Source organism: Watersipora subatra, chromosome 5, assembly GCF_963576615.1.
Source record: "Watersipora subatra chromosome 5, tzWatSuba1.1, whole genome shotgun sequence".
Taxonomy (NCBI): Eukaryota; Metazoa; Bryozoa; class Gymnolaemata; order Cheilostomatida; family Watersiporidae; genus Watersipora; species Watersipora subatra.
Genome location: NC_088712.1, coordinates 62,123,778 through 62,147,495, shown reverse-complemented (window position 1 = coordinate 62,147,495; position 23,718 = coordinate 62,123,778). Strand labels below are relative to the sequence as shown.

At 34.8% G+C, this 23,718-nt stretch overlaps 1 protein-coding gene across 2 annotated transcripts in view; it reads right to left on the bottom strand.

Annotated features, from left to right (window-relative positions):
• Window positions 1-23,216, bottom strand: part of LOC137397649 (uncharacterized) — a 31,211-nt gene extending 7,995 nt beyond the window's left edge. The window contains exons 1-10 of one of the 2 annotated variants that reach the window (XM_068083950.1): window positions 23,007-23,216; window positions 19,241-19,384; window positions 17,669-17,803; window positions 13,316-13,480; window positions 12,755-12,887; window positions 10,768-10,858; window positions 9,237-9,356; window positions 8,701-8,818; window positions 7,956-8,108; window positions 1,230-1,397 (exon numbers count right to left, since the gene is read on the bottom strand). In XM_068083950.1, the coding sequence (XP_067940051.1) occupies window positions 1,230-1,397; window positions 7,956-8,108; window positions 8,701-8,818; window positions 9,237-9,356; window positions 10,768-10,858; window positions 12,755-12,887; window positions 13,316-13,480; window positions 17,669-17,803; window positions 19,241-19,384; window positions 23,007-23,205 (1,426 nt within the window). In that variant the 5' untranslated portion in view covers window positions 23,206-23,216. The remainder of the gene's footprint in view (window positions 1-1,229; window positions 1,398-7,955; window positions 8,109-8,700; window positions 8,819-9,236; window positions 9,357-10,767; window positions 10,859-12,754; window positions 12,888-13,315; window positions 13,481-17,668; window positions 17,804-19,240; window positions 19,385-23,006) is intronic. The other variant, XM_068083951.1, reaches the window with a different exon arrangement.
• Window positions 23,217-23,718: the final 502 nt, after the last annotated feature.

The following is a 23,718-nucleotide window of genomic DNA, read 5'->3' as shown; positions in this document are numbered from 1 at the left end:
ACTACCACTGATAACAATAAACCTGCAGCCACATATGTAGGGCTAACCGAAAACAGCTTCAAAACTAGATATAACCTTCACAAATCCACATTCAAGGACATTTCTAAACGCTACTCTACCGAGCTAAGCAGCCACATATGGGAACTCAAGGAAAGCGGCGCTGACTACAACATAGCCTGGAAGATTTTATCACACGCCAAGCCATACTCTAAAAGCACCGGAAAGTGCAGTTTATGTACATTAGAAAAATATTTCATCATTTACAGACCTGAGAAGGCAACTCTTAACAAACGTAGTGAACTTATATCTACATGTAGACATGCTAAGAAACACCTTTTACGAAATAGCATTACATAATAGATCTTATCCATCTAGCTTTTAATACCTGAGCTTTTATTTCAGCTTACCAGCTAATGCAGAATCTTGTGTATAGTCCTCACTAAGCATTTTATCTGATGAGTGTTACACACCTGTTGTGTAATACGAAACTTTTAGTAATTTTTTGCTTAGTCAAATTTTAATAAATTTCTTACCAAATTTATATATATATATATATATATATATATATATATATATATATATATATATATATATATATATATATATGTGTGTGTGTATATATTTACAAAGCCTATTATAAGTTGATAATGAAAACAAGAATAACCATACTTGTTAGCAAACTTGTCTATAAGCATCAAATGAATATCTAGTATTTCTATATGATCAGTTAACGTCAGTCAAATTTATAACAACTATTAGTAAGTTGGTTTGTATAGCTTTTACTTCATTGAACGCTAACATCACAATACGAGCTAAACTTAAAAAGAATATTGAAGATGTAAACTTCTAACACTTGTTTAGAGCATTTTGAAAAGGTTTGAATGATTTAGTACAAAAGACTACAGTTAGTAACTACACTAAATAAGTTCATAAGACAAGAGCAAACTATATGTTACCTCATGTCAAGTTCTAGTATTTGGTGAAATTTCCAACAATTTATTAGCAGCGCTGCCATATTTTCTCATTAGTTTAGCAGGTTACATATTTTTGAAATTTTCAAGATTTCCAAAATGATAATCAATAGCATAATAGTGTAAATACTATTAAGTAATCATAAAATCATGTTAACTTCGAAAAAATTCCACACTTATACTTTGTGTGACTAAAAAGTAAACAGCAAATGCATTAGGTCACTGTAATTACAGTACTATTGTAATTTTGCCGCTTACTTGCAAGATAGGGAATTGTGAATGAGCCAATGCCATCAAAGAAGATTTCAAGCATATAGGTATTGACCGCCTGTTCAGGAGATGTGAGTTCAATGCAAACTCCGTAAAAAGATGACGTCTGCAGGCCCTTGAAAACTCCCCATATAAACATGATCACATAAAAAATTTCTACAACAGAAACATTTATATCCTAAGCTAACAAGAATCAATGATTTTTTTGCAGATAAAACAAAGTTAGTCAAATAATTTTCACACCTTATGGCAGTTGTTAGATATGATTGCATGTATCAATTGGCAAAGATTTCTATTGTCACCTTCATTAGACTCATTGCTCATTCATGTAAGTAGCATTCAAACAACTAGATTAGATGCAGTTTAACACAAAATGTGTTATAGGCAGTTGTCATATGTCAGCTGTTTTTATTGTCTAAAATCACCAAAATATTTGGAAGTTTCATTGCTGTTTTAACAATTTATTGCACCTAATGCTTTATTAATATTAGAAATATTATAGAGATTATTTTTAATTTTGGCTAGATAACATCTTTGTAATATTGAGATTAATGCAAGTCTAAAAGTGTGAAAAATCAGAAAATTTTATAACAAAATAGTTTAGAATATACACTATAGAACTATTTAGAGCAGTATTATTACAGCTAACACGAGGTAAACTTTGAAAGATAGTTTCTATTTTTTAGAAAGAAACATTTTTATATTATATAATATTATATTAATATTTATATTATAGCTTGTATTTATGAATCTGTTTTTATGGAAACACAACTTTGAGCCTTTATGTTGGGCTATTCTTGATATGTTGCATATGTTATTTTAATATAGTTAACTAGTTATAAAATGTTGGATCATCTTTCATTTTTTACAAACAAACCCATGACTCAATGAGTACTTTAAAAAATGAATGCTGTTAGTGAACACATACATGTAGACCAATTTGAAAATTGAAAATTAGACAACTGCTCAGTCATAAACCTATGTCTTGTCTTCTCTCACTTTTGTCACAGATTCACATTTCTGTTGCAACACCGATTTTAAAGTGTTTGATGGTACAAGTCACTAGCTATCAGAAATGAAGTTAAGATGTGAAAATAAGTGCATTTTGAGTTTATACTAGTGTCCAGTATTTTGATACCTTATAAAACTCTCATATATATATATAAAAAAAAAAAAAAATTGTTTCCTCACCCCGGATACCCCGTATGGGTGGTAAATTCTGCTCTAACTCGGGTCTCCTACCAGAGACCTGGGAGTTTGAGCACTCGTCTCAAGATCTTAGCTGTTCCCAATAGCGCACTTTTCTGCAACTCACCTGAGTTGATTGTTGTTGGTATTTGGGCAAGCCACATTTTATGCGCCGGTGTTATTGCGCCCAGTGCCCCAATCACTACTGGGATTACGGTTGTTCTTACATTCCAGCATTTTTCAATTTCTTCTCCAAGAGGGAGATATTTTTCTACCTTTTCTTTTTCTTTGCTGGCTATATTGTAGTCATTGGGTACTGCTATATCTATTATAGTAGCCCTCTTGTTCTCCTTGTCTACCACCACTATATCTGGTTGGTTTGCTAGGACATGCTTGTCAGTTTGGATGTAGAAGTCCCAGAGGATCTTAGCGCGGTCATTTTTATTGACCTTACCAGGAGCTTCCCACCAGTGTTGTGGTTTATTAAGGCCATACTCATCACATAGACTTCTATACACAATACCTGCGACATGATTATGCCGCTCAGTGTATGCGTTCCCTGCTAGCTGTCTGCATCCACTGATGATGTGTTGGATGGTCTCAGGTGCATCTTTGCACAGTCTGCATCTAGGATCGTCTCTAGTGTGATAGATTTTCGTTTGGAGTTGCCTTGTTGGGAGCACTTGCTCCTGGGCTGCCATGATTAGCGACTCTGTATTGGCCGTTAGGTTTCCTTTGTTCAGCCACATATATGTCTGGTGAAGATCGCCAACCTTAGATATTTGTTGGTGGTAAGCACCATGAAGAGGTTTCGTATGCCAGTCAATTTCCTCATCATCAGGGCATAGGTCCGTTGTGAGAGCAGCCGATTGAAATTCAGCTAGCAAATTATCTGAGATGGCCATGGAGGCTGCATATGCTTTGATGCTTCGCTCCTCCTCTTTCACTGTCTGCTGTACACTTTTGAGTCCCCTACCGCCATCTTTCCTATCAAGATACAATCTAATAGTATCAGATTTTGGGTGGAGTGCTCCATGCATGGTCAGCAGTTTACGAGTTGCTATATCTGTTTCTTTGATGGCTTCCTCAGTCCACTTTATTATGCCTGCTGGATATCTTATTACTGGCAGTGCGTAGGTATTTATTGCCATGATTTGGTTCTTGGCATTGAGCTGGCTCCGTAAGACCTGCCGAAGGCGTTTCTTGTATTCGGAAATGGCTTTGTGACGTACCTCGGCTTCGTGGTTGATGTTGCTTTGCATAATCCCCAAGTACTTGTACCCTTCTTCTATATCTTTGATGGTACCATTTGGCATTCTTAGGCCATCTGTGAGCATAGAATGGCCTTTCTTAAGAATTAGCCTTCCACATTTCTCAATACCGAAGGTCATTCCGATGTCCTTGCTGTATACCTGAGTGAGGTGTATGAGCGAATCAATGTCCCTTTCTTTGTTAGCATACAGCTTGATGTCATCCATGTAGAAGAGGTGGTTTATCTTGGTGCCACTCTTAAACTGGTACCCATATTGAGTCTCCTCCAGCATATTGCTTAGAGGGTTTAGGCATATGCAGAAGAGCAGCGGTGATAAGGAGTCACCTTGATAGATGCCTCGCTTAATTTGTACACTCGCCAGCTTTTTGCCATTAGCCTCCAGTTCCGTCTTCCATTTGGTCATTGACATCTTGATGAATGCCACAAGAGCAGGGTGAACATTGTACATACTGAGGCACTCAAGTATCCAACTATGGGGAATTGAGTCATAGGCCTTTCTGTAGTCAATCCAAGCCATGGCAAGATTGGTTTGCCTTCTCCTGCTGTCTTGACAGACCGTCCGATCCACCAGTAACTGATGTTTAGCTCCTCGGGTGTTGCGCCCAATTCCTTTCTGAGCACTGGTCATATAGTGACTCATGTGCTCTTCCAGTTTGTCTGCAACTATTCCTGAGAGCAGTTTCCAAGTGGTGGGCAAGCACGTTATTGGTCGATAGTTTTTGGGAATCGGCCCCTGCTTTGGATCTTTTATCAGAAGCACAGTTCGTCCTTTGGTCAGCCATTCTGGATGGTCACCTTGTTCTATTAGGTATTCCATCTGCTTAGCCATTCTAGTGTGAAGTGATGTCAATTTCTTTAACCAGAAGGCTTGAATCATGTCATGGCCAGGTGCTGCCCAGTTTTTCATACGCTGCACTCTGCACTTAATGTCGTCTTTGCTGATGGTGAGTCCTTGCTGAGCCACAGTGTGTTGTTGGTTCTCTTTAAGCCTCTTCAGCCAATTTGCAGTGGTGTTATGAGTGGTCTCTTTCTCCCAGATGTCCTTCCAGAACTTTGAAGTGCTAGATCGGGGAGGATCAGACATTGGCCTCTGCAGTTCACCTTTGAACTGGGAATACACTCTAGATGGATTATTGATGAACAGTTTGTTCATTCTCTTGTTATCTCGCTCTTTGGTGTACCGCTTCAGTCGTGCCGAGAGTGCTACTAGCCGCTGTTTGGCAGATTCTAGAGCTTCTTTTGTGGCTTCCCTTTTTGGACGCTCCAAACTGTGGTTAGATCTCTCACTGAGCCTACTAACTTTCTTGCGCAAGTCCTTGATCTTATTTTGTAGCCTCAGCTGCCAGGATGGAATGGCTTGAAGCCTTGTTGGCATTGGCTTAATATCCATCTCCTCCAAGATGACGGTTGCTGTACTGTAGATTAAGGCATTAGTCTCACTGATTGATCCAGTTGAGATCGACTCCAGTGCCATGTTAATGTCTTCTAACAGCTTCTTAGGTATGGCCTTGCTAACTCTTCGTAGTGGTACCCTGCTTCCATAATCATTAGCAGCTGACATCTTGTTGATGATATTTTCCGCAAGCTCTTTCACCCTTGGGTCAAGGTCCAAGTGCATGTCCTCTTCAGCCCGTGAGTCAACACATGATCGTGTATCCATGACAGTGTGTGTTGATTTGCACTCCTCGTTGGTTGAGGTTACTTGGGTGAACTTTTCCCTAATTTCATCTACCTCAAGTTGTGATATGAGGTGCCGCTTGATTATGTTACTCCTCTGAGCTACAAGTTGCTTAGCGGTTAGTGGCAATTCAGGGCGCATGTTTATCCACAGTTGACGCATCCTTCCCATGTAGCCCCACTTTTGAGGTTCACTCATAAAGTAGCACTGCATGAGGTCCGTGTTATCAGTCCGAGTCCATTTCATCCGTTTTGAACCAGTAGCCCATTTTTCACTGCCTTGTCCTGGTTCAGCTACAGGCAGCGCGGACCTTGTTTGACCGGGCGACGTCCGAGCCGGCATGGCTTTGGTTATTGCACTCATCATAGAGGTTGTAGACATTATACAAGCAAAGGTCTTGTCTAAGGACCACCAGAAAAGTGCAATTGTTGGGGTTTGAACCGAGGACCTAATGATCACGGTCCCGATACCTTACCAACTGCGCTATCTGTATATATATATATATATATATATATATATATATATATATATATATAATTGTTTCCTCACCCCGGATACCCCGTATGGGTGGTAAATTCTGCTCTAACTCGGGTCTCCAACCAGAGACCTGGGAGTTTGAGCACTCGCCTCAAGATCTTAGCTGTTCCCAATAGCGCACTTTTCTGCAACTCATCTGAGTTGATTGTTGTTGGTATTTGGGCAAGCCACATTTTATGCGCCGGTGTTATTGCGCCCAGTGCCCCAATGACTACTGGGATTACAGTTGTTCTTACACTCCAGCATTTTTCAATTTCTTCTCCAAGAGGGAGATATTTTTCTACCTTTTATTTTTCTTTGCTGGCTATATTGTAGTCATTGGGTACTGCTATATCTATTATAGTAGCCCTCTTGTTCTCCTTGTCTACCACCACTATATCTGGTTGGTTTGCTAGGACATGCTTGTCAGTTTGGATGTAGAAGTCCCAGAGGATCTTAGCGCGGTCATTTTCATTCACCTTACCAGGAGCTTCCCACCAGTGTTGTGGTTTATTAAGGCCACACTCATCACATAGACTTCTATACACACACACATATATATATATATATATATATATATATATATATATATATATATATATATATATATATATATATATATATTTATATATATATATATATATATTTATATATATGTGTATATAGATTTTTTTTTTTAACTGTATATATCTTAGCTATATATATATATATGTATATATATATATATATATATATATATATATATATATATATGTATTGATATATCATCTATAATCATTCATATATGACCATGGCAGAGTCGCTGCCATGATTAGCGACTCTGTATACCGGAGTCTCTAATCATGGCAGCCCAGGAGCAAGTGCTCCCAACAAGGCAACTCCAAACAAAAATCTATCACACTAGAGACGATCCTTGATGCAGACTGTGCAAAGATGCACCTGAGACCATCCAACACATCATCAGTGGATGCAAGCAGCTAGCAGGAAACGCATGCACTGAGTGGCATAATCATGTTGTGTATAAAGGTCTATGTGACGAGTATGGCTTTAATAAACCACAACACTGGTGGGAAGCTCCTGGTAAGGTGAATGAAAATAACCGCGCTAAGATCCTCTGGGACTTCTACATCTGGACTGACAAGCATGTCCTAGCAAACCAACCAGATATAGTAGTGGTGGACAAGAATAACAAGAGGGCTACTATAATAGATATAGCAGTACCCAATGACTACAATGTAGCCAGCAAAGAAAAAGAAAATGTAGAGAAATATCTCCCTCTTGGAGCAGAGATCGAAAAATGCTGGGATGTGAGAACAACTGTAATCCCAGTAGTCATTGGGGCACTGGGCGCAATAACACCGGCGCATAAAATAGGGCTTGCCCAAATACCAACAGCAAGCAACTCAAGTGAGTTTCAGAAAAGTGCGCTATTGGGAACAGCTAAGATCTTTAGGCAAGTGCTCAAACTCCAAGGTTTCTGGTTAGAGACCCAAGTTAAAGCAGAAATTACTGCTATTACGGGGTATCCGGGGTGAGGAAACAATTTTTTCTATATACATATAAATATGAAGGATTATCACATTGTTTGAAAAAGTGCTCAATAGTAAAACTAGAGCTGACTAAAATCAAACTTGAGTAAAAGTTACCAAAATGGTTAAAGCATTATACTACTAAATAGTGTTGTGCATAGTAGGTGCACTCTTCAGGTGAACTATTCTTTTACCTTAAGAGTGCACTTGCTATGCACGAAACTATTTAGTAGTAAAATGCTTTAACCATTTTGGTAACTTTTACTTAAATTTGATTATACATATAAATATATATATACGATGTAATATATTAGAAAATATATTACATTCAATAAAATCAAAGCTAAATTCAAGTTTTTCAAAAAAGTCGTTATTTGAATAGTTTTATTAGCCAATATCAATAGTAAGACATTTAATTAACTGCAGTCTTTAGTAGGAGGGCACATGGAACTTCACCATGTTCCATCCTTTTTTAGAGTTTGATTAATCCCTTGCTATAAAGTTAACAATATCATGTTTGTTTTAGTGACCTGTTGAGGGTTGCATGAGCAAAACACCAGCAGATGACAGCATTCCTATTAGTGCCACCACATATATGGTGATGGAGCTGACCAAGTAGCGCTTAGTCAGCACTGTCATGTCAACAGTTATCATCAGCTGGGCAGCACCTTTAATTACCATGCCTGAAAGAGTCATTACAGGGTAAACTTATAATTTAACAACAGTTTCAAGCAAGAGAGATACAAATAACTCAGTTTCATCACACCTAATATAGAAGTCAATTGTAAATTCTACTCAGCTAAATACATGTTGCAGCTTTCGAAGAACCTGACGTGTTCATTGATGTGTTTGAGGTGAAATACTAATCATGTTTACCAAGCAAAAATCAGCAAGGAGGGGGTTATGTACCCTTCGGACCATGCTTGGAATTTAACTATTTATGTGTTTTTATAAAACTATTGAGTTTTATTAAATGTAGCATAAAAATGAAGTGAGTTATAAAAAGCAGGTTTAGATATGCCAACTTTTAGGAACCAATTTGCTGCTTTGTGCAAATCAATTAAATACAGGCATGGGAATTTGATTTAATTGACCGAAATCAAATGAGCAAGTTGGTAAACTTAAAAAAACAGACATTTTTGGGCATAAAATGGTAGTTCTTAAATTTAAAATTGGTTCACAAAATAAACCACTCACTCATGTATTAGACTTCTAATGGTTAGACTAAGGCAGCCTCAAATCAGAAAACAACTGTATAGATCTGAAAGGTCTCACCATTGCTAAACTGGTTGATGGTGTATCCTAGGATATGGTAAGAGTAGTCACCAAGTATTGAGTAGAATGAAGTTATCCCTCCTGTAGCCAAAACAGCAACCACCAAGTAGATGAGCACCTGCAACAGATTGTCAATGCATACTTTTCTATTAAAAGTTCACCGCTGAAGAAGATGAGTGCATTTTAGCAAAAAATTCGTCGTTTAAAAAATGATGAAAATGATTTGTTTGTTTACTTTGAATTTACACTATATGCTACAAAAACTTTGATAGAATAATGCAAAATTTAAAAAGATTACTGTGTAAAAGCTTCAGTTAGTAAAAAGTTGACTACTATTCAATTTGATTTTTGCTTGTTTACTTAAATATTTTGTAGATAGTGTTATCAATTTTAGTCTGTCCTTAGAAATATGTTTTACAGACTGAAGAACCTTGCGCCTCGACATGTTTTTTCTTAATATTTTATAATAACTTTAGTATTTACTGTTGTAAGTAGATGCATTTTGTGGCAAGAGTATTAAGAAGGATCAAACGTACATTTTTGATCCGAAGAATGCTACAAACAGAATCATCTTCTTTTGTATTCATTGTAGATACAGAGTCATCATCATGCGCAGAATCACCAAACTTTACATCTCTGACATCTGAAGGGTCAGCCTAACAAACAAATCATCAATTGATAAAAGTACAACAATTACACCTAAATTTAAAGGATTCAGCCAGTTTGCATTTCATTTATGAAATATTTACTATTTGATATACAATGTATAGTGAGTGTGCCTCACCAAATGACAATAATACATTGTAGTGTCGGCATGGTTAAGTGAAAAGGGTGTATTGAAGGATTTAGGAACCACTAGTAACTTTTTTCATGTGAACACCACTTGGTAAAAAAACATTAAACTTTTATATTTATGTACTGTACATACCAAAAATTAGTTACAAAATAATATATTCAACTTGATAACTATAGTTACCTGTTTAGTAGTTACGATCTGCATTAAAATGTAACTTTACAATGTACAGTACATACTGTATAAATTTTTCACTATCGTGACAGACGTATAACATTAACGTTGACGGTAAGCTAAATGAATTTAGCTTACTGTAGTTGTATAGTAGTTCATAGTTAATTAAGGTTTATAGTAAATATTATACTAATCACTAGCATGCACAATAAATTTTCACTTTCACTTACTTATCACTAATGTTGTTTCACTCACACATTATCAAGCATTTATGAAACACGGAGAGTGCTATACTAACAGAGAGGGAGAGAGGAAGACAGGGAAAGAAAGAGAAAGGGAGACGGAGACGGAGACGGAGAGAGAGACGGAGAGGGAGACGGAGAGGAAGAGGGAGAAGGAGGGAAAAGGAGAGGGAGAGGAAAAGGAAGATGGAGAGGGAGAGAAAGAGAGAGGGGGAGAGAGGGGAGAGGGAGAGAAGGGGAGAGAGAGAGAGCGAAAGAGGGAAAGAGAAAGAAAGGGAGAATGGGAGAGAGGGATAGAGGGAGAGAGGGAGAGGGCAAGGGAGAGGGAGAAAGGGAGACGGAGACAGAGACGGAGTGGGAGAGAGAGAGGGAGAGGGAGACGGAGACAGAGAAGGAGAAGGAGAAGGAGAAGGAGAGGGAGAGGGAGAGGGAGAGGAAGAGGAAGAGGAAGAGGAAGAGGAAGAGGAAGAGGAAGAGGAAGAGGGAGATGAAGAGGAAGAGGAAGAGGAAGAGAAAGATGGAGAGGGAGAGGGAGAGAGAGAGGGAAAGGGAGAGGGAAAAAGAGAGCAAGCATCACATCTTTTTTAAGTTTTTTTGGAGGATTTTGGCAAACACCATAATGGCAATTTTTGTGATTCCGGCGTATCAGCACACTGACCGCCAAATTTAAAATTCTAGAGATTTTTATTGTTGATGTTACATGGCAACAAAACTCCGTAAAGAAAGAACAAAAAAACTTATGGTTCTATACCGTAAGGCAGAAAAACGGTAAAACAGGGGCATCATAACCTTGGGGGACACTGTAACTATTTTTGCTAAACTCTTGGCTTTTTCAGCTTTTTTTAATGCTTTGCTTACCTCAACATTGTTGCTCCTTGCATTAGAAACTATAGTCAGTAAAACCTCAGGTAACCTGTTGTTATTCCTCTCACTGCTATTGCATCTAAAACTACCCAAATTGCAGTGGATATAGGTGAGCTGCAGTTTAGGATTTTTCTAAAAATATGCTGTTGCATAAAAGTTATTTAAGTACTAGGAGAGATGTTTAGTAATTCATCAGGTGAGCCTGCAGCAGTATTTCTCTATTCGGTAAAATAAAAGTAATTCTTGCCTGGTTCATACATTTCCTATAATCAACTAAATTAATTAAACAAAAGTATTAAATTAACAAAAAACTATTTTGTTTCATTTTCTTTGTTTCCCTTTTGTTTTGTAATATTTTCTCTTTCTTTATATCTTTTTAAACTTTTCTATAAACTCAGGGTAGAGTTGATGTGTTATAAATTTTCTCTTATTATAGTAAAATATTTGATAACATGCAAACTGTAAATGTTTTTACTTAACAACAGCAATAAGCAAAGCACTAAAAAACATTATACGATAAAAATTTGAACGGCGTTTAAATATCAAACAAGGCTCTTTGCAGATATGTGACATTTCAAACAATAAGCAAATGCAAGTAGAAAGATGGTAACGCGTATATATTTGCTTGAACGTTATTAATAGATATGCATTTGTAGTTTGAGTGCTAGTTATGGTTTTTTGTTTGGTTTTTAAGCATGATATCTTTAAACTGTGTTTACAGTCATCTTTTTATAACTGTTGGCATAAAACCGAAAATAAAGTTTGTAATAATAAATTTGAGAGATAAAGTAAACTTATTTCTATACAGTTTTAAGCCCAGCAATAAATAACTGCATCAGGTTTTGACTTTAAAAAGTTCAAAGCTTTTTGCCCAAAATAACTACACTATTTAGTAATTATTAAGTTTTACAACAATTATAACAACTGAATTTATAATAGGTAACTATAAGATCTAGATATCCTTTGGTTTTCCGCGTATACTTTTCAGTACGATGTTTATCTTAGATTAGAGACTTGCATATTTACATTTTATTTTTTTCGATGCATAAGACAAGATCACTCATTGAGTTTCACCTAGCCTGTCTTGACAAGCTGTTGTTTTGCATAGTTGTCCCCCCGTCGAGCGGCGAGCAACAACAGCTTGTCACAAGACGTACTGCACCTGATGCATCAGCTGCACTTATAAGGAGTTGTTCTCTTCCGTCTATGCGGCTTGGCTGCGATGTTATTCTGGTCGCTCCATTGGTAATCATAACGGATTTCACGCAAAAATCTATGTAGAAAAATTAAGATAAGAACGTTTAACTGGCGACCCTCTCTGCAGTAAACATTATTAGAATTTGAGAACTTAGGCAACAACAACGACGAAACATGTCGTTATTTGTGCGCTCAGTCAGTTTTATTTCTATTTTTGTATCAGTCAGTTTTATTTGTTCTTATGGATTTTATTTTAAGTTTATTTTATTTTTAAGTTCTACTAAAGTTTATCACAGAAACTGGTCTTTGGTTAAACGTTGTAATATTGTTTTTTTTCTACATAAATTTTTGCGTGAAATCTGTTATGATTACCAATGGAGCGACCGACATAACATCGCGGCCAAACCGCGTAGACGGAAGAGAACAACTCCCTATAAGTGCAGCTGATGCATCAGGTGCAGTACGTCTTGTGACAAGCCGTTGTTGCTCGCCGCTCGACGGGGGGACAACTACGCAAAAACAACAGCTTGTCAAGACAGGCTAAGTTTCACCTTGATACAATAATAAACAGAAATAACCTTTAAAATGTTATTTTGAGTAGCTCCATTTTTGTGAAAAACTTTTCTGATATTTCAATGGTGAGATGCCACATGCTACATCACTATTGTTAAGCACTATTGCAATATTTTACTATCTGGATTTGTTTATGATCTTTTTATTGAAAAGTTACAAGCAGAGTCATTATAGAACCTTAATATTATTCATAAGTAAATCTACAGCTCACCATTCATCCATATTGTATTCACTAAAGTCAGAGACTGAAATAGAAGTCTGTTGATAAGGCTCTGTCCTTTCATCATTCTGCTTAAATTTGGAATCTTCAACTCTTGGTAGATGGTAAATACCAGACTTCTTGTCTGTAAGAATTTTATTGCAATCTAAACACTTGACCTTTTAGATAATTTACTTACTGACTTACAGAATTTTGGTGTATTTGGTACTTACTATATGATTGAAGTTTTAACTTATCTTTTGATTTGAAAAACAACATGCCTTTAACTACATTATAAAAAAACAAATTTTAGTTTTGCTGAAACTGTTTTAGTCATACCTAACTTCAGGTTGAAACAAACGGTAAACTAAAATCTAACAATAATTTAGTTTAATTCGGTAAACGCATTTTTTTAATATAATATCTTTAATAGTTTATTGATAAATACATTAACCAACAAGTAAAACTGTTTTTAAAATTCTCAACAAGTTTTCCTGGAAATTCTAATTTTTGTTTCAGCTCCAACTTTTAGCGACTACCTTCCACAGATGCAAAACTATAAATACTCTTTACCTGTCAACTTGAGCATTTTCTTAGGTTTTGCTGTCGAGTACTCGTTGACATCTGTTGAGTTTGCATACTCTGGTGTGTAAATGACAGCTGCCACCAGATTTATTAGATTCAGAGCCCCCAGAGCTAAGAACATACCTCGAAATTCCAACTTCATGGCTAAATAATCTTCAACAGATAAAAAATTAACAGATTAAAGCTAATATGAGTCACAAATATTCTTGCAGAAAATGGCTAATTTTAGATAGATAGAGTATCAACAAAAATGAATGAATGGTTTCTAATTGTCATTTAACAATTACTATAATTCCTAACTAGAATTGTTAATTTTAATCAACTTCAACGAGGGTAGAAATTGTTACTAAGTCAAAGGTTTTTAAGTAGAAGATCATAGTAAAACTGAAAATTTAACAGAGACAATCTTTGAACACTTGTCATAGATTTAAAAAGCTCACTAATTTTTCAGGCTGACTTAACAAAAAAATAAGCTTGTAAAAATAGCAAGTAGCATTCCTGATAAAAATAGCATGAGTAGATCATATTCCGCTCAGGTTAAAAATAAAAAGTAGTGCACTTTCACTGATCGAAGGTTTGTAACCTTGCAATGGTAATGTAGTACATAATGATTATGACATATGTACATGTTTGGTTTTAATATAGCTTACTTAGAAAAATTTTAAGTCAGGTTAAAATCCTGGAATTTCTCAATAATAGTTAAAAAATAAGGAGAAGAAAAAGAGTCGAAAAATATTTAACTGTCAAAACAAACTTACACTTTAAAGAAAAGAACTCCATGTGTGTTCAGTAGCTGATACTGTTAGTATCTACACACGATGCTACGTGAGTGGTTTAAGAATGATTTTATTAGGTCACTCATTGAAAGGGTTGACAATTCCAAATTCTTTTTTGAGATTTTTTTTAGAGACATGATTATTTAACCTGTATTTTCCGACCAGTTAGCTCAAGCCGCTTTAGTTAGTTAATATATTAGGAGCAAGGGAAGTGTTCCCACGTAACATCTCCTGCTAGTATTACATGAGATTATGGAAAGGTCAGCTATAAAACTCATGCAAGAAATGTATTTAAATGTGTGACATCAAAACTAGTGCATAAACATACTAGCCACACACTGCCACTTTCCATGTTTTCAAATATTGGTTTAAGCAGTCCAAAACCTAGTAATTCATAAACCTAAATATAACTGAAGCTCTCTTAATGTAAATTAGAGCAACCAAAAGCATGTTACTGTTCTAAGAGCTTCACTGCCAACTAAAAGCATGCTCATAGCACAAGGTAATAGCTGTAATAGCTTTGCAGGTGGTCATGTTTGATAATTTACATGCAGTAGAGCTTAACTAGTTGCTTTGCAGTTTCTTTGTAACTTGCTGACATAGCTAAAAAATTTAGTTGAAGGGAATTTCACACTTCTGTAATTTTTTTAATTAAAATAAACGTTTCCATAAACTAGAGCTAACATATGTTTAAATCATGAATCCCTTTTCATGTATGTTAAAAACCATGAAAGCTGTTAAAATGGCTTTTAAAACACAAGCTCATTAGCAATAAACAACTTGTATCTCGATTGCAAAAAATTACAATTTTGTATCAGTATGTTAAATAAATTAAGCTTGATCATTAGCAGCAAGTCACCCTTACTGGACATTTGTATGCTCAAAAATATTTATTGTTGTCAAATGCTTAATCTATTGTTTGTTGTGCTGCTGTACACAACTTATGAACTCGTACTGTGTGATGTGAACCCAACTCATGCATAATAGTGACATCAGTTAGATTACATATTATACCGTGCATAAATAATTTCTTTTAAGAACTTGTGGATGTTAAATAAATTTTAAGCTGTTCTTTTTGCATAAGAGAAGCAACTACAAACATTAGTATAGTAAGTAAACATTAAAACACCGTAAAAGCGCAAGCTAGCCAAAGCTAAATGTGTTAGATTGATTGGTTGGAGAAAATAAAGAAACTCACAAGCTGTTTTCGAGAAGTGAGACTACGAGCGACTAAAAAAGGTTATATTATGGTAGGTATTAATAGTGGGCAGATTATTATTATAATTTTTATTATTGTTTTTGTTATCACTATAGTGCCATATCAACTATTAGTATGGTTATATAAGTTGAGTTACTTAAATATTATGGCTTGTTTAGCTCTTTTATTAGCGACAATATTGAAATTTTATAAGCTAACTTATTTGTTTATATCAAGGAGACAATAGTTGTATGGCTCTAATAATAACAGTTTATCAACTTGTTTTCAGGATTTTAATATATTTAGACACTTTACCAATCTTAGAGCTGGCTACAATATTGAATATTAATCTTATTTTTTTACTTTAATAAGCTAGTATTACTCAGCAAAGAGGTCAAACAATTTGCTACTTGTATTTATCAGAAGGAAAGTCTTTTTTAGTTGATTGATTTGTTAGATTTTAATTTAAATTGTTGCAGAATGATCTACCTTACGGGTACTAATATAAATTGGTTTATTATTAATATTTTTATGTAACACTGAGCAGATGTAAAGTTTTCTAGTAATGAAAATATACAGACTACTTGGTAAGAGAAAAACGAAAGTTTTATTATGTTAAAAATAGCAAAGCTTAAAAACTAGTGGCAAGAGTAGGTATTTTTGCATAATTGCACCACAAAACTGTTTTTTTGCCAAAAAAAGTATTCCGGTATGCGCTAATGTTGGCATTTTGAGCTAGTTGGATGAGTTTTGCATTGAAAATGGGAGCATTTTAGGCTAATTAAATAAACCTCAATTTTACACGAATGACCGAATTATGCACTTTTGCATGCGCACTTAAAGAATTAGTTATATCTACTAATGGCCATATGAACACTCTTGTAACAGTAAACAAAAGTTTTGTCTAGTCTCCTGACATTCCTACAAAGACTATTCATAAGGGTGGTTAAAAGGGGCAGTTTTGATGTGCCATCACTACAATATATGAAAGGATGGGCTAGGTATGTGACACTTTTGAGAAATGTGGTAGTTTTGCAGCATTTTACTGATGACCTCATTATAAAACTGAGTAAATTGTGTAGTTTATTTAAATTTTCTTTAAAAATCTTACATATACATTGTTAAAGTATGAAAAACACTGCACAGCCCGTAAATTAGCTGATTTGATGCATATCAGTTAAGTTTGATTGTTTAAATTTTTACACAGAGAGTTGATGTAAACAAGAGCTTACAAATGACAGAGAAAGCATAAAGTATTCCAATAATTTCAATAATCTTTTAATTCTTACACACTATTGTGAATGGGTGCCAACCTCACACTTATGGGTTCAGGTAAAGTCTCGTGTAATTAGGATTTTCACTTTGAAATTCAAGCAATATAATATACTTGAGAAATGTACACAGTGCGTATAGCAATCACATGTAAAAGACTGACTCTCTATAGCTAATAGTGTATTTTTATATAAAAACTATGATGGCATAATTGATGTCAAAACATAAACATTGCCAAACACAACTTGGTACATGTGACACACAAAAGTAGCCAAAATTATACATTATATCTTTCGGACAAAAATGATGCGACTGCAGTTCACAGGCAAGTTTATCATGACACTGGTTTTGAAAATAAGCCTTAAAGGCAGACACAAAATGAGATTGTTCATTTTAGACAGAGTTTATAGCAATGCCTGCCAGCAATGACTCTCAGCAAATCCGTAAACATTACTTAACTATTGTAAATGAGGGGCTTCTTGGAAATGTTATCGCAATGTTGCTATAACGAGGTGATAGTTCTCAAAGTTCCCTAGCGACTGCAATCGCTAGAAAACTTTATTATTTTATATTAATTTATATTATTATATATTATATATAGAAAACGCTAGGGCTGATTATGTCAGCCCTAGCAATTGCAATCACTAGGGCTGACATAATCTGGTCAACACCAATGAGTCAACGAGAATAAATCATTCTTCTTCTTTGAGATACCTTCATATTTTACACTACAGATTTTATCAACATTTTCACCATAGCAACTGAATTTATCAGCTATGATAGTTAGTAGCTTGAATCGTCATTGCTGTTGTCAATTTTTGCAAATAATATTTAGGAATAAAATTTCAAAGAGCGGGGAAGGAAAAAAATGTTAAAACGAGGTTTTATCATTTACGTTGAAAAGTCATAGTACTCTGTCAAAAATAATTGATATACATTTGATAGAAGACAGATAAATGTATAACCTTGTTTGAAAACCGTTAGCTCTTATAGTAGAAAATCATGTTTAACAATCAGTAACTACTGCAAAGCAACTGTTTAGGTATTTCACTTATCTACAAAGAACTCAGACATTATAAGAAAGTAAAGGCAAACCTATGATTGGTGCCCAAAGTGCTTCTGCGAGGTTGAGACTGACCATCATGGCTATAGCGAGTTGCAGCTGAGATGTTGGAAAGTAAATGCTAACCATCGAGTAAGTGGCAATAATATTCAGAGATGTACCTGCACCTGTTTAAAATAAGGTGTTCATGAGGTAGGTGTACTATTAATGCCACAGTACTGCTATGTATTATTTCATCTTGTTGTGAAACAACTTTTAACATATGTTTCATAAGCTCACATAACTATCTTTGTACTCCCTTATTGCTCAGTGTGCCAATGTGCACTTGAGTGATCACCGATATTCTAAAACTTTTCATAAATGTTTTATGATGTTGAGCAGTTAGCTATAAAATGTTTTGCCAACTACGAAACTACAAATTGTAATAAGGACTGAAAAGTAGTAAACCTGTTGATATATAACACTTCTTGTGTGATCAGAACTATCATTCCAGATGTTTTCTAGTGTCAAGACATATTTTATCACCTTGTAACTAATATAATGTGAGAATATCAGCAAAATGACAATAACTGAAAGTATCAATCTGGTAGCATAAGGAAACAACATAATAGTGTCGTTATCAAATTCTATAGATAAAATGGGTTTTCAATAAGTACACCATTACTATGTTTAGATGGTAGCATTCAGTTTTGTTATTAGCTTTTAAGAATGATAGTGTCTAAAGAAATCTCTATATACATGGAAATGTCCAATCTTTCTGTATTAGATTTTAATGTTCAAGCTGTGATAATCATAGCTTGAGTATATAAAAACCTGCCCTAACTAGTAAATTCATGAGGGGTAATATCCATTTAATGTGTAATTTACATGGTATGTAGATAAAATGCATGTTATCCAGTTTTAACTTGTTATCCATATTCACAGTCATCACATTGAGAGGAATAAAAAGAGTAACAAAAATCAACAAAGAAAGAAAGTAGGATATCGAAGCATTCAACCAAGATTTTTTGTGCTACTGATATTTTTAAGTAGAAAATAAATAGTTGATAAACTTATATTTTGGCTTTCTGATTTAAAAAAAACAGTTGAGCAGTTTCAAAGTAGGCACTTTCACATAGAACCAAGTATACCTGGTGCACTGATCAATGGCAGGTCTTAGTCAAATAATCTGTCCATTAATAATGTCACACAGTCATGACAACATGTGAAATCTTAACATGAAGGAGATATGGTAATTATTAAGATAACTAGTATCATTAGTAGCTTTCTAGTAAATTCAATGAGCTTGACCTAAAAATAAATAACTTCCCAGTAAGCATTCCTTTTGTATGTAAGAATATTACTAGCACAAACCATAGCAGTTAATTTAAAGAATATTGATATAAAATTATGAATCCGTTTTATAATGTTCACCCAACTTTCTTTTTCGAATTCATTGAGTTTATGGAATCAAGTGGCAGTGTATATGCACAGAACATTATCACCACCTGGTTAGGCTCATTAACCATCTCCCCCCAGTCGGGTGTGAACGAGTTAAGAGAAGCCAAATTACAATAAATCTTGACACACCAATAAGCTTTCATTTAACAAGGTTTAGAGATTACCATGACAAACTCCGCTCAGCAGCATGCCCTGCCATGCACTGGTAGTGAAAGCTGTAGCAATTAGACCTCCTGCCGTGAGCACTCCAGCAATGCATTGAGTCCATCTTTCTCTAAGCTTTTTCTTAACTGAAATTCCTGGCAGCGCTGTTAATCAATAATAAAGAACAGTATAAAGGTTACCACAAGTTTAAATCAATAACCAAAAGGAGTTGTCTCCACGATTCTCTTATTTTTAAACTTCAATTACTTGTATTACTAGGTACTCATATTAAAACAATTTTCACACTAAACTAATCAAAAAGCATGAATCATCATATAACAGTTAAAGGTAGTTTTAAGGTCAGACAATTCCTCAAAAACTGCAACAGAAAGGAATATTTTTATGCCACAGTATGATGACCAAATCTATACTAGTAAGATGTTGTCTACTCATTGTTTCATTTTAATTTTGTTGACGGGTGCATTCTAGATAAAATACTAAACTCCTGTTGTTTGCTTGTAAGACTAGAACATTTTTGCAGTGTTAGTGGTTGATTTTATTGTTAACTTTTATAGTATTCCTAATACATTACATAGGTTCTAGAAAAAATTTTCAAAAGTTTCTAAACAAGCCACTTAATTTCTTTTCTGCACAAAGATTACTTATTTAAGATTAAGCTGAAGTAAAATTGCAATATCTGTTTGGGGGAAAACAGTTTTTTATAAGCTACACTCTGTTGGCCACAGATGAAGATATTCAAGATACCTCTAATTGTTAGGTCACTTTTTGCCATGAGGTTAGATAGCGAGTGGTCAGCTAGGACTCTGCAGTAGTGTAGCAAATTTCTGAGCTGTTAACAAAAGGCTTTTGTTTTATTCCTAAAACAGCTTTTTCTCTACAGAAAGGTGTTCTCTGAACACAAATTACCGGAAGAATTTTTTCTCAAGAAAAGCATGACAGATGAGCTCAACGTAGTCAGATGCTAACAAGTTTCTTGTCATGTTTGTTAACAATTAAAGTGTTTTTTTGCCTCAGCATTTTGGTCCAATCTCAGAAGCTTTGAAAAAACTTTCATTAAAGTTTTCGTAAAGAACAATATTTGTGCGCAAACACAGACAATCATGAATCTTTGCATCGCAAGTATTTAGCCAATGTGTCAAGCAGTGTTTTGGAGTAAACCCAGAAAGATTGTCTAACAGTTTTTGAAAATTTTTGATACAGTTCAATGCACTGGTTATTATCATGTGGAGCAGCGGTTACACAATAGCAAGCTCTAAGAGAATATTTCACCTTGTTAGAAATACAGATTTTTTCTGTCAGTCGATGCATGTTGTAGGATTTTCATAAGTAGTTAACAACCAATGTATTTTTTGACAAACTCACTAGGTAATGCGGCCTACACAAACATATAAATATTTGTTGACACACTTACTAAGTAATGCCGCCTACACAAATATATAGAGTATGGTTTGACAAGTTTGCGTGCAACCACTTCAAAGGGGATAAATTTTCGTAATTGTCAATAAAATGGTTATCTTCTCTCACAAACCAAAAGAAGGTTTTTACAATAGTTTGTCAGCTGATCACTTGTAGTAAAAAAAGGTAAACAGTGAAAGCTAAGAGGAACTGTTGAACAATACCATAAACAGTGGTAGCTGCAAGCTGACTCTACCAGATAAAAAACTGTTTGTGAAATATTCAGGCTAAGTAGGCCCAATTACTCTGAACAGCTAATCATCATACTTTATATAAGTAGCAATGAAAATACTTTTTAAGCTGAGCCACTAGTACTAATATAGGTGGTACTAATATAGGTGGTACTAATATATGTGTTACTAAGGGTGGTACTAGTATATGTGTGCTAGCATAGGTGTTACCAATTTTTATAGCTTTGACTCAAACTGAAAACTTGTGTTAAAGTACAAAGGTATCAGAATTGGTGTTATGCTGATTCACACTTCAACAAGAGCAGCTAGATTCACATTTTTAATTTTTAATTAAAATCGATACACCATACCTTATTTTTAGCTTTTAGCTCAAAATTTAAGGGCTGTTTTTGTTTCAAAATACACTTGATATAGGAGCTGCACCAGCAAATAAAATCCTCCATAAAGTGTTTTACAAATTTTAGGTATGCACACCCAAAAACGACTTGTACCCGTATAGAGTTCTTTCAAATGGGGCTCTCAATTACAATTTACTGTATGTATTTGAGATTATATTCTGCATTAATATTAGTGAACTATATATACCTTCTGTTTAGCAGACCGCATAGTCTATAACATTGTTGGTCATGGATTACTTTTCTGACTCCTATCCATTATGCTTGTATGGCAAATAACAAAACATATATTCTTGTGTCATGTTGTCATGGTTTTATTGGTCATATGTCAGGTTTATGAACATTTGAAACAGTGTTTGTTTCCTGCTGCAATCAGTTGTTTTATTTCTTATACAAAAATGATAATCTGAAAAAGTTTTACTGTAACTTTATCAATCAGGCACCGACAGCATTAGATGTTTGTTCGATAATTTTTGTCTTAACTTGGTCGTCCATTTATCTTTGTTTCCCTTGATATCAATGTCAAGGTAACAATAGATGACACTTCTTGCTTCATTTAGTTTGTGCCCTGATGACCTTTTGTTTCAAAGATTGACTGTTTTGGTACAAGTGCATGTCCGCTTGCCCAACTGTCCTAATAATGATTGCTAGCTAAGCTCCTGCTTAAAAAAGTAGCAACACTACACACGTACTTCTAGAAACAGACATTACCAGAAGAATGCAAACAAAAATTGAGTTAGCAATAAGAAACCAAGTGAGCAATACCGACAATGTTTGAAAGTCAGAAAAAAGAAAGGAGAGAAACAGAGAGGAGAGGGCAAAGAGTTACATGAATCTGCAAGAGAATGATAACAGTTAAGAAAAAGAGCTGTTTCAATTGAAAAATGTCACAGACTGAAGCGAATAAGAAACAATTAAAACTCTGCGGCAGCTAAAATAATGAGCAGCACATGCTAACAAAATAGAACAGATTTGAAAAAATGTGCAGACATAAATTGAAGCAATTAAATAAACAACTAGAAGAGTAACAACTAAATTTGAGGTATTTCGATTAACAAAACTGAAAACATTTGTTTATTGGTTCTTTGCTAACTCCTAAAAATAAGTAGGGCTATTGTCTCAGTTTTTTTCCTAGATGGTTATTATAATCAATTTTTATCAAAACATTCACTACTCATTTTGATAGCTTTGATGTCTCGAATATTTTCATGTTCATCTGCTTATGAATCCCTATCATTTAATGTGAGTTCTGGTCTCAAAAAAGTTTTGTGACAGTGTTAAACAAAAACTCAGATAGCTTCCGTTTAACTTTTTGCACTCAAATTTAACTTTAAACATGATTGACTTGAATAGCTTGAGTTTGCTGATAATAGTGTAATTTCTAAAACTGTTTTAATGATATAAAATATATTGTGAAACTAGGAAACATTTTTTTAATTTTGTTCATGTTAAAGTCTATAGCCAGTCCAGTCAATTAGGAAAACCCTTTTCAATTAATACACTTACATAGCTGTACCAAAATTATCCCCAGGAAAAATAACTTTAGGAAGCCCGTCTTCTATTGAGCAAACATCTACGTCTCTCCTTAAACAAAAAAGAAACACTTGAGCAGCTTCCTAAATAAATTCTATTATTTGAGCAAAAACGCATGAAATATGTTTTACAATAACAGCAACTTTAGATTATTTACTCTCAGTACATACTAATGAATGTAATTGGCTCACCTCCCATAAGACACATAGCTGCTTGCACAGTTCCAATAGTGGCTGAGATAGTTCTTTCTCCGTACTGTTTCTGATAGTACAATGGTAAGACAGTCATAGTCACAAACACGTAACCGCTGTTAAAAAATTGTATAGCGCAACAGGTGCTTGCAACTAACCAGCTATAGCTGATCCGTTGACAAAATTTTAACTTAGACATGTTGCTTCCCCAGCAACTTGCGTGCTCTTTATAGCTGATCTATTCAAAAATCTGCTTTCATACAGAATGCTATAAAAATCGTTTAGGGATCTGGTTTAGACCAGATGAGTTTGCTAGTCAATAAGTCGAATGTACTTATATCTTTCATTCTAATGTTAACATACATGTAGAATAAACATATTTTCAAATTCCACTCAAGCGCATAATATTTACTTGATATTGTGCATGCCCTTGGTAGCACCTGTTGCGAAAAAATATTTCAACCACAAAATAACGTTCAACGCTATTTTTATTGATGTGTGTTTAACCGTGTCTCTGTACTCTGTGTTTAATAGAAAAGGTGTATGGCTAAGGCAGTCAACTTGACCAATCTGGTAACCTGCTAATAGTTGTGTTTTAACAATAACTGTAAAGGATTGCTTATTCAGTGTTGTTGACTAGGATTCAGTATCATCCTGCTTCTATATTAAATACAACAATTAGTTATCTCTAGTGATAACTATTAGATAAATT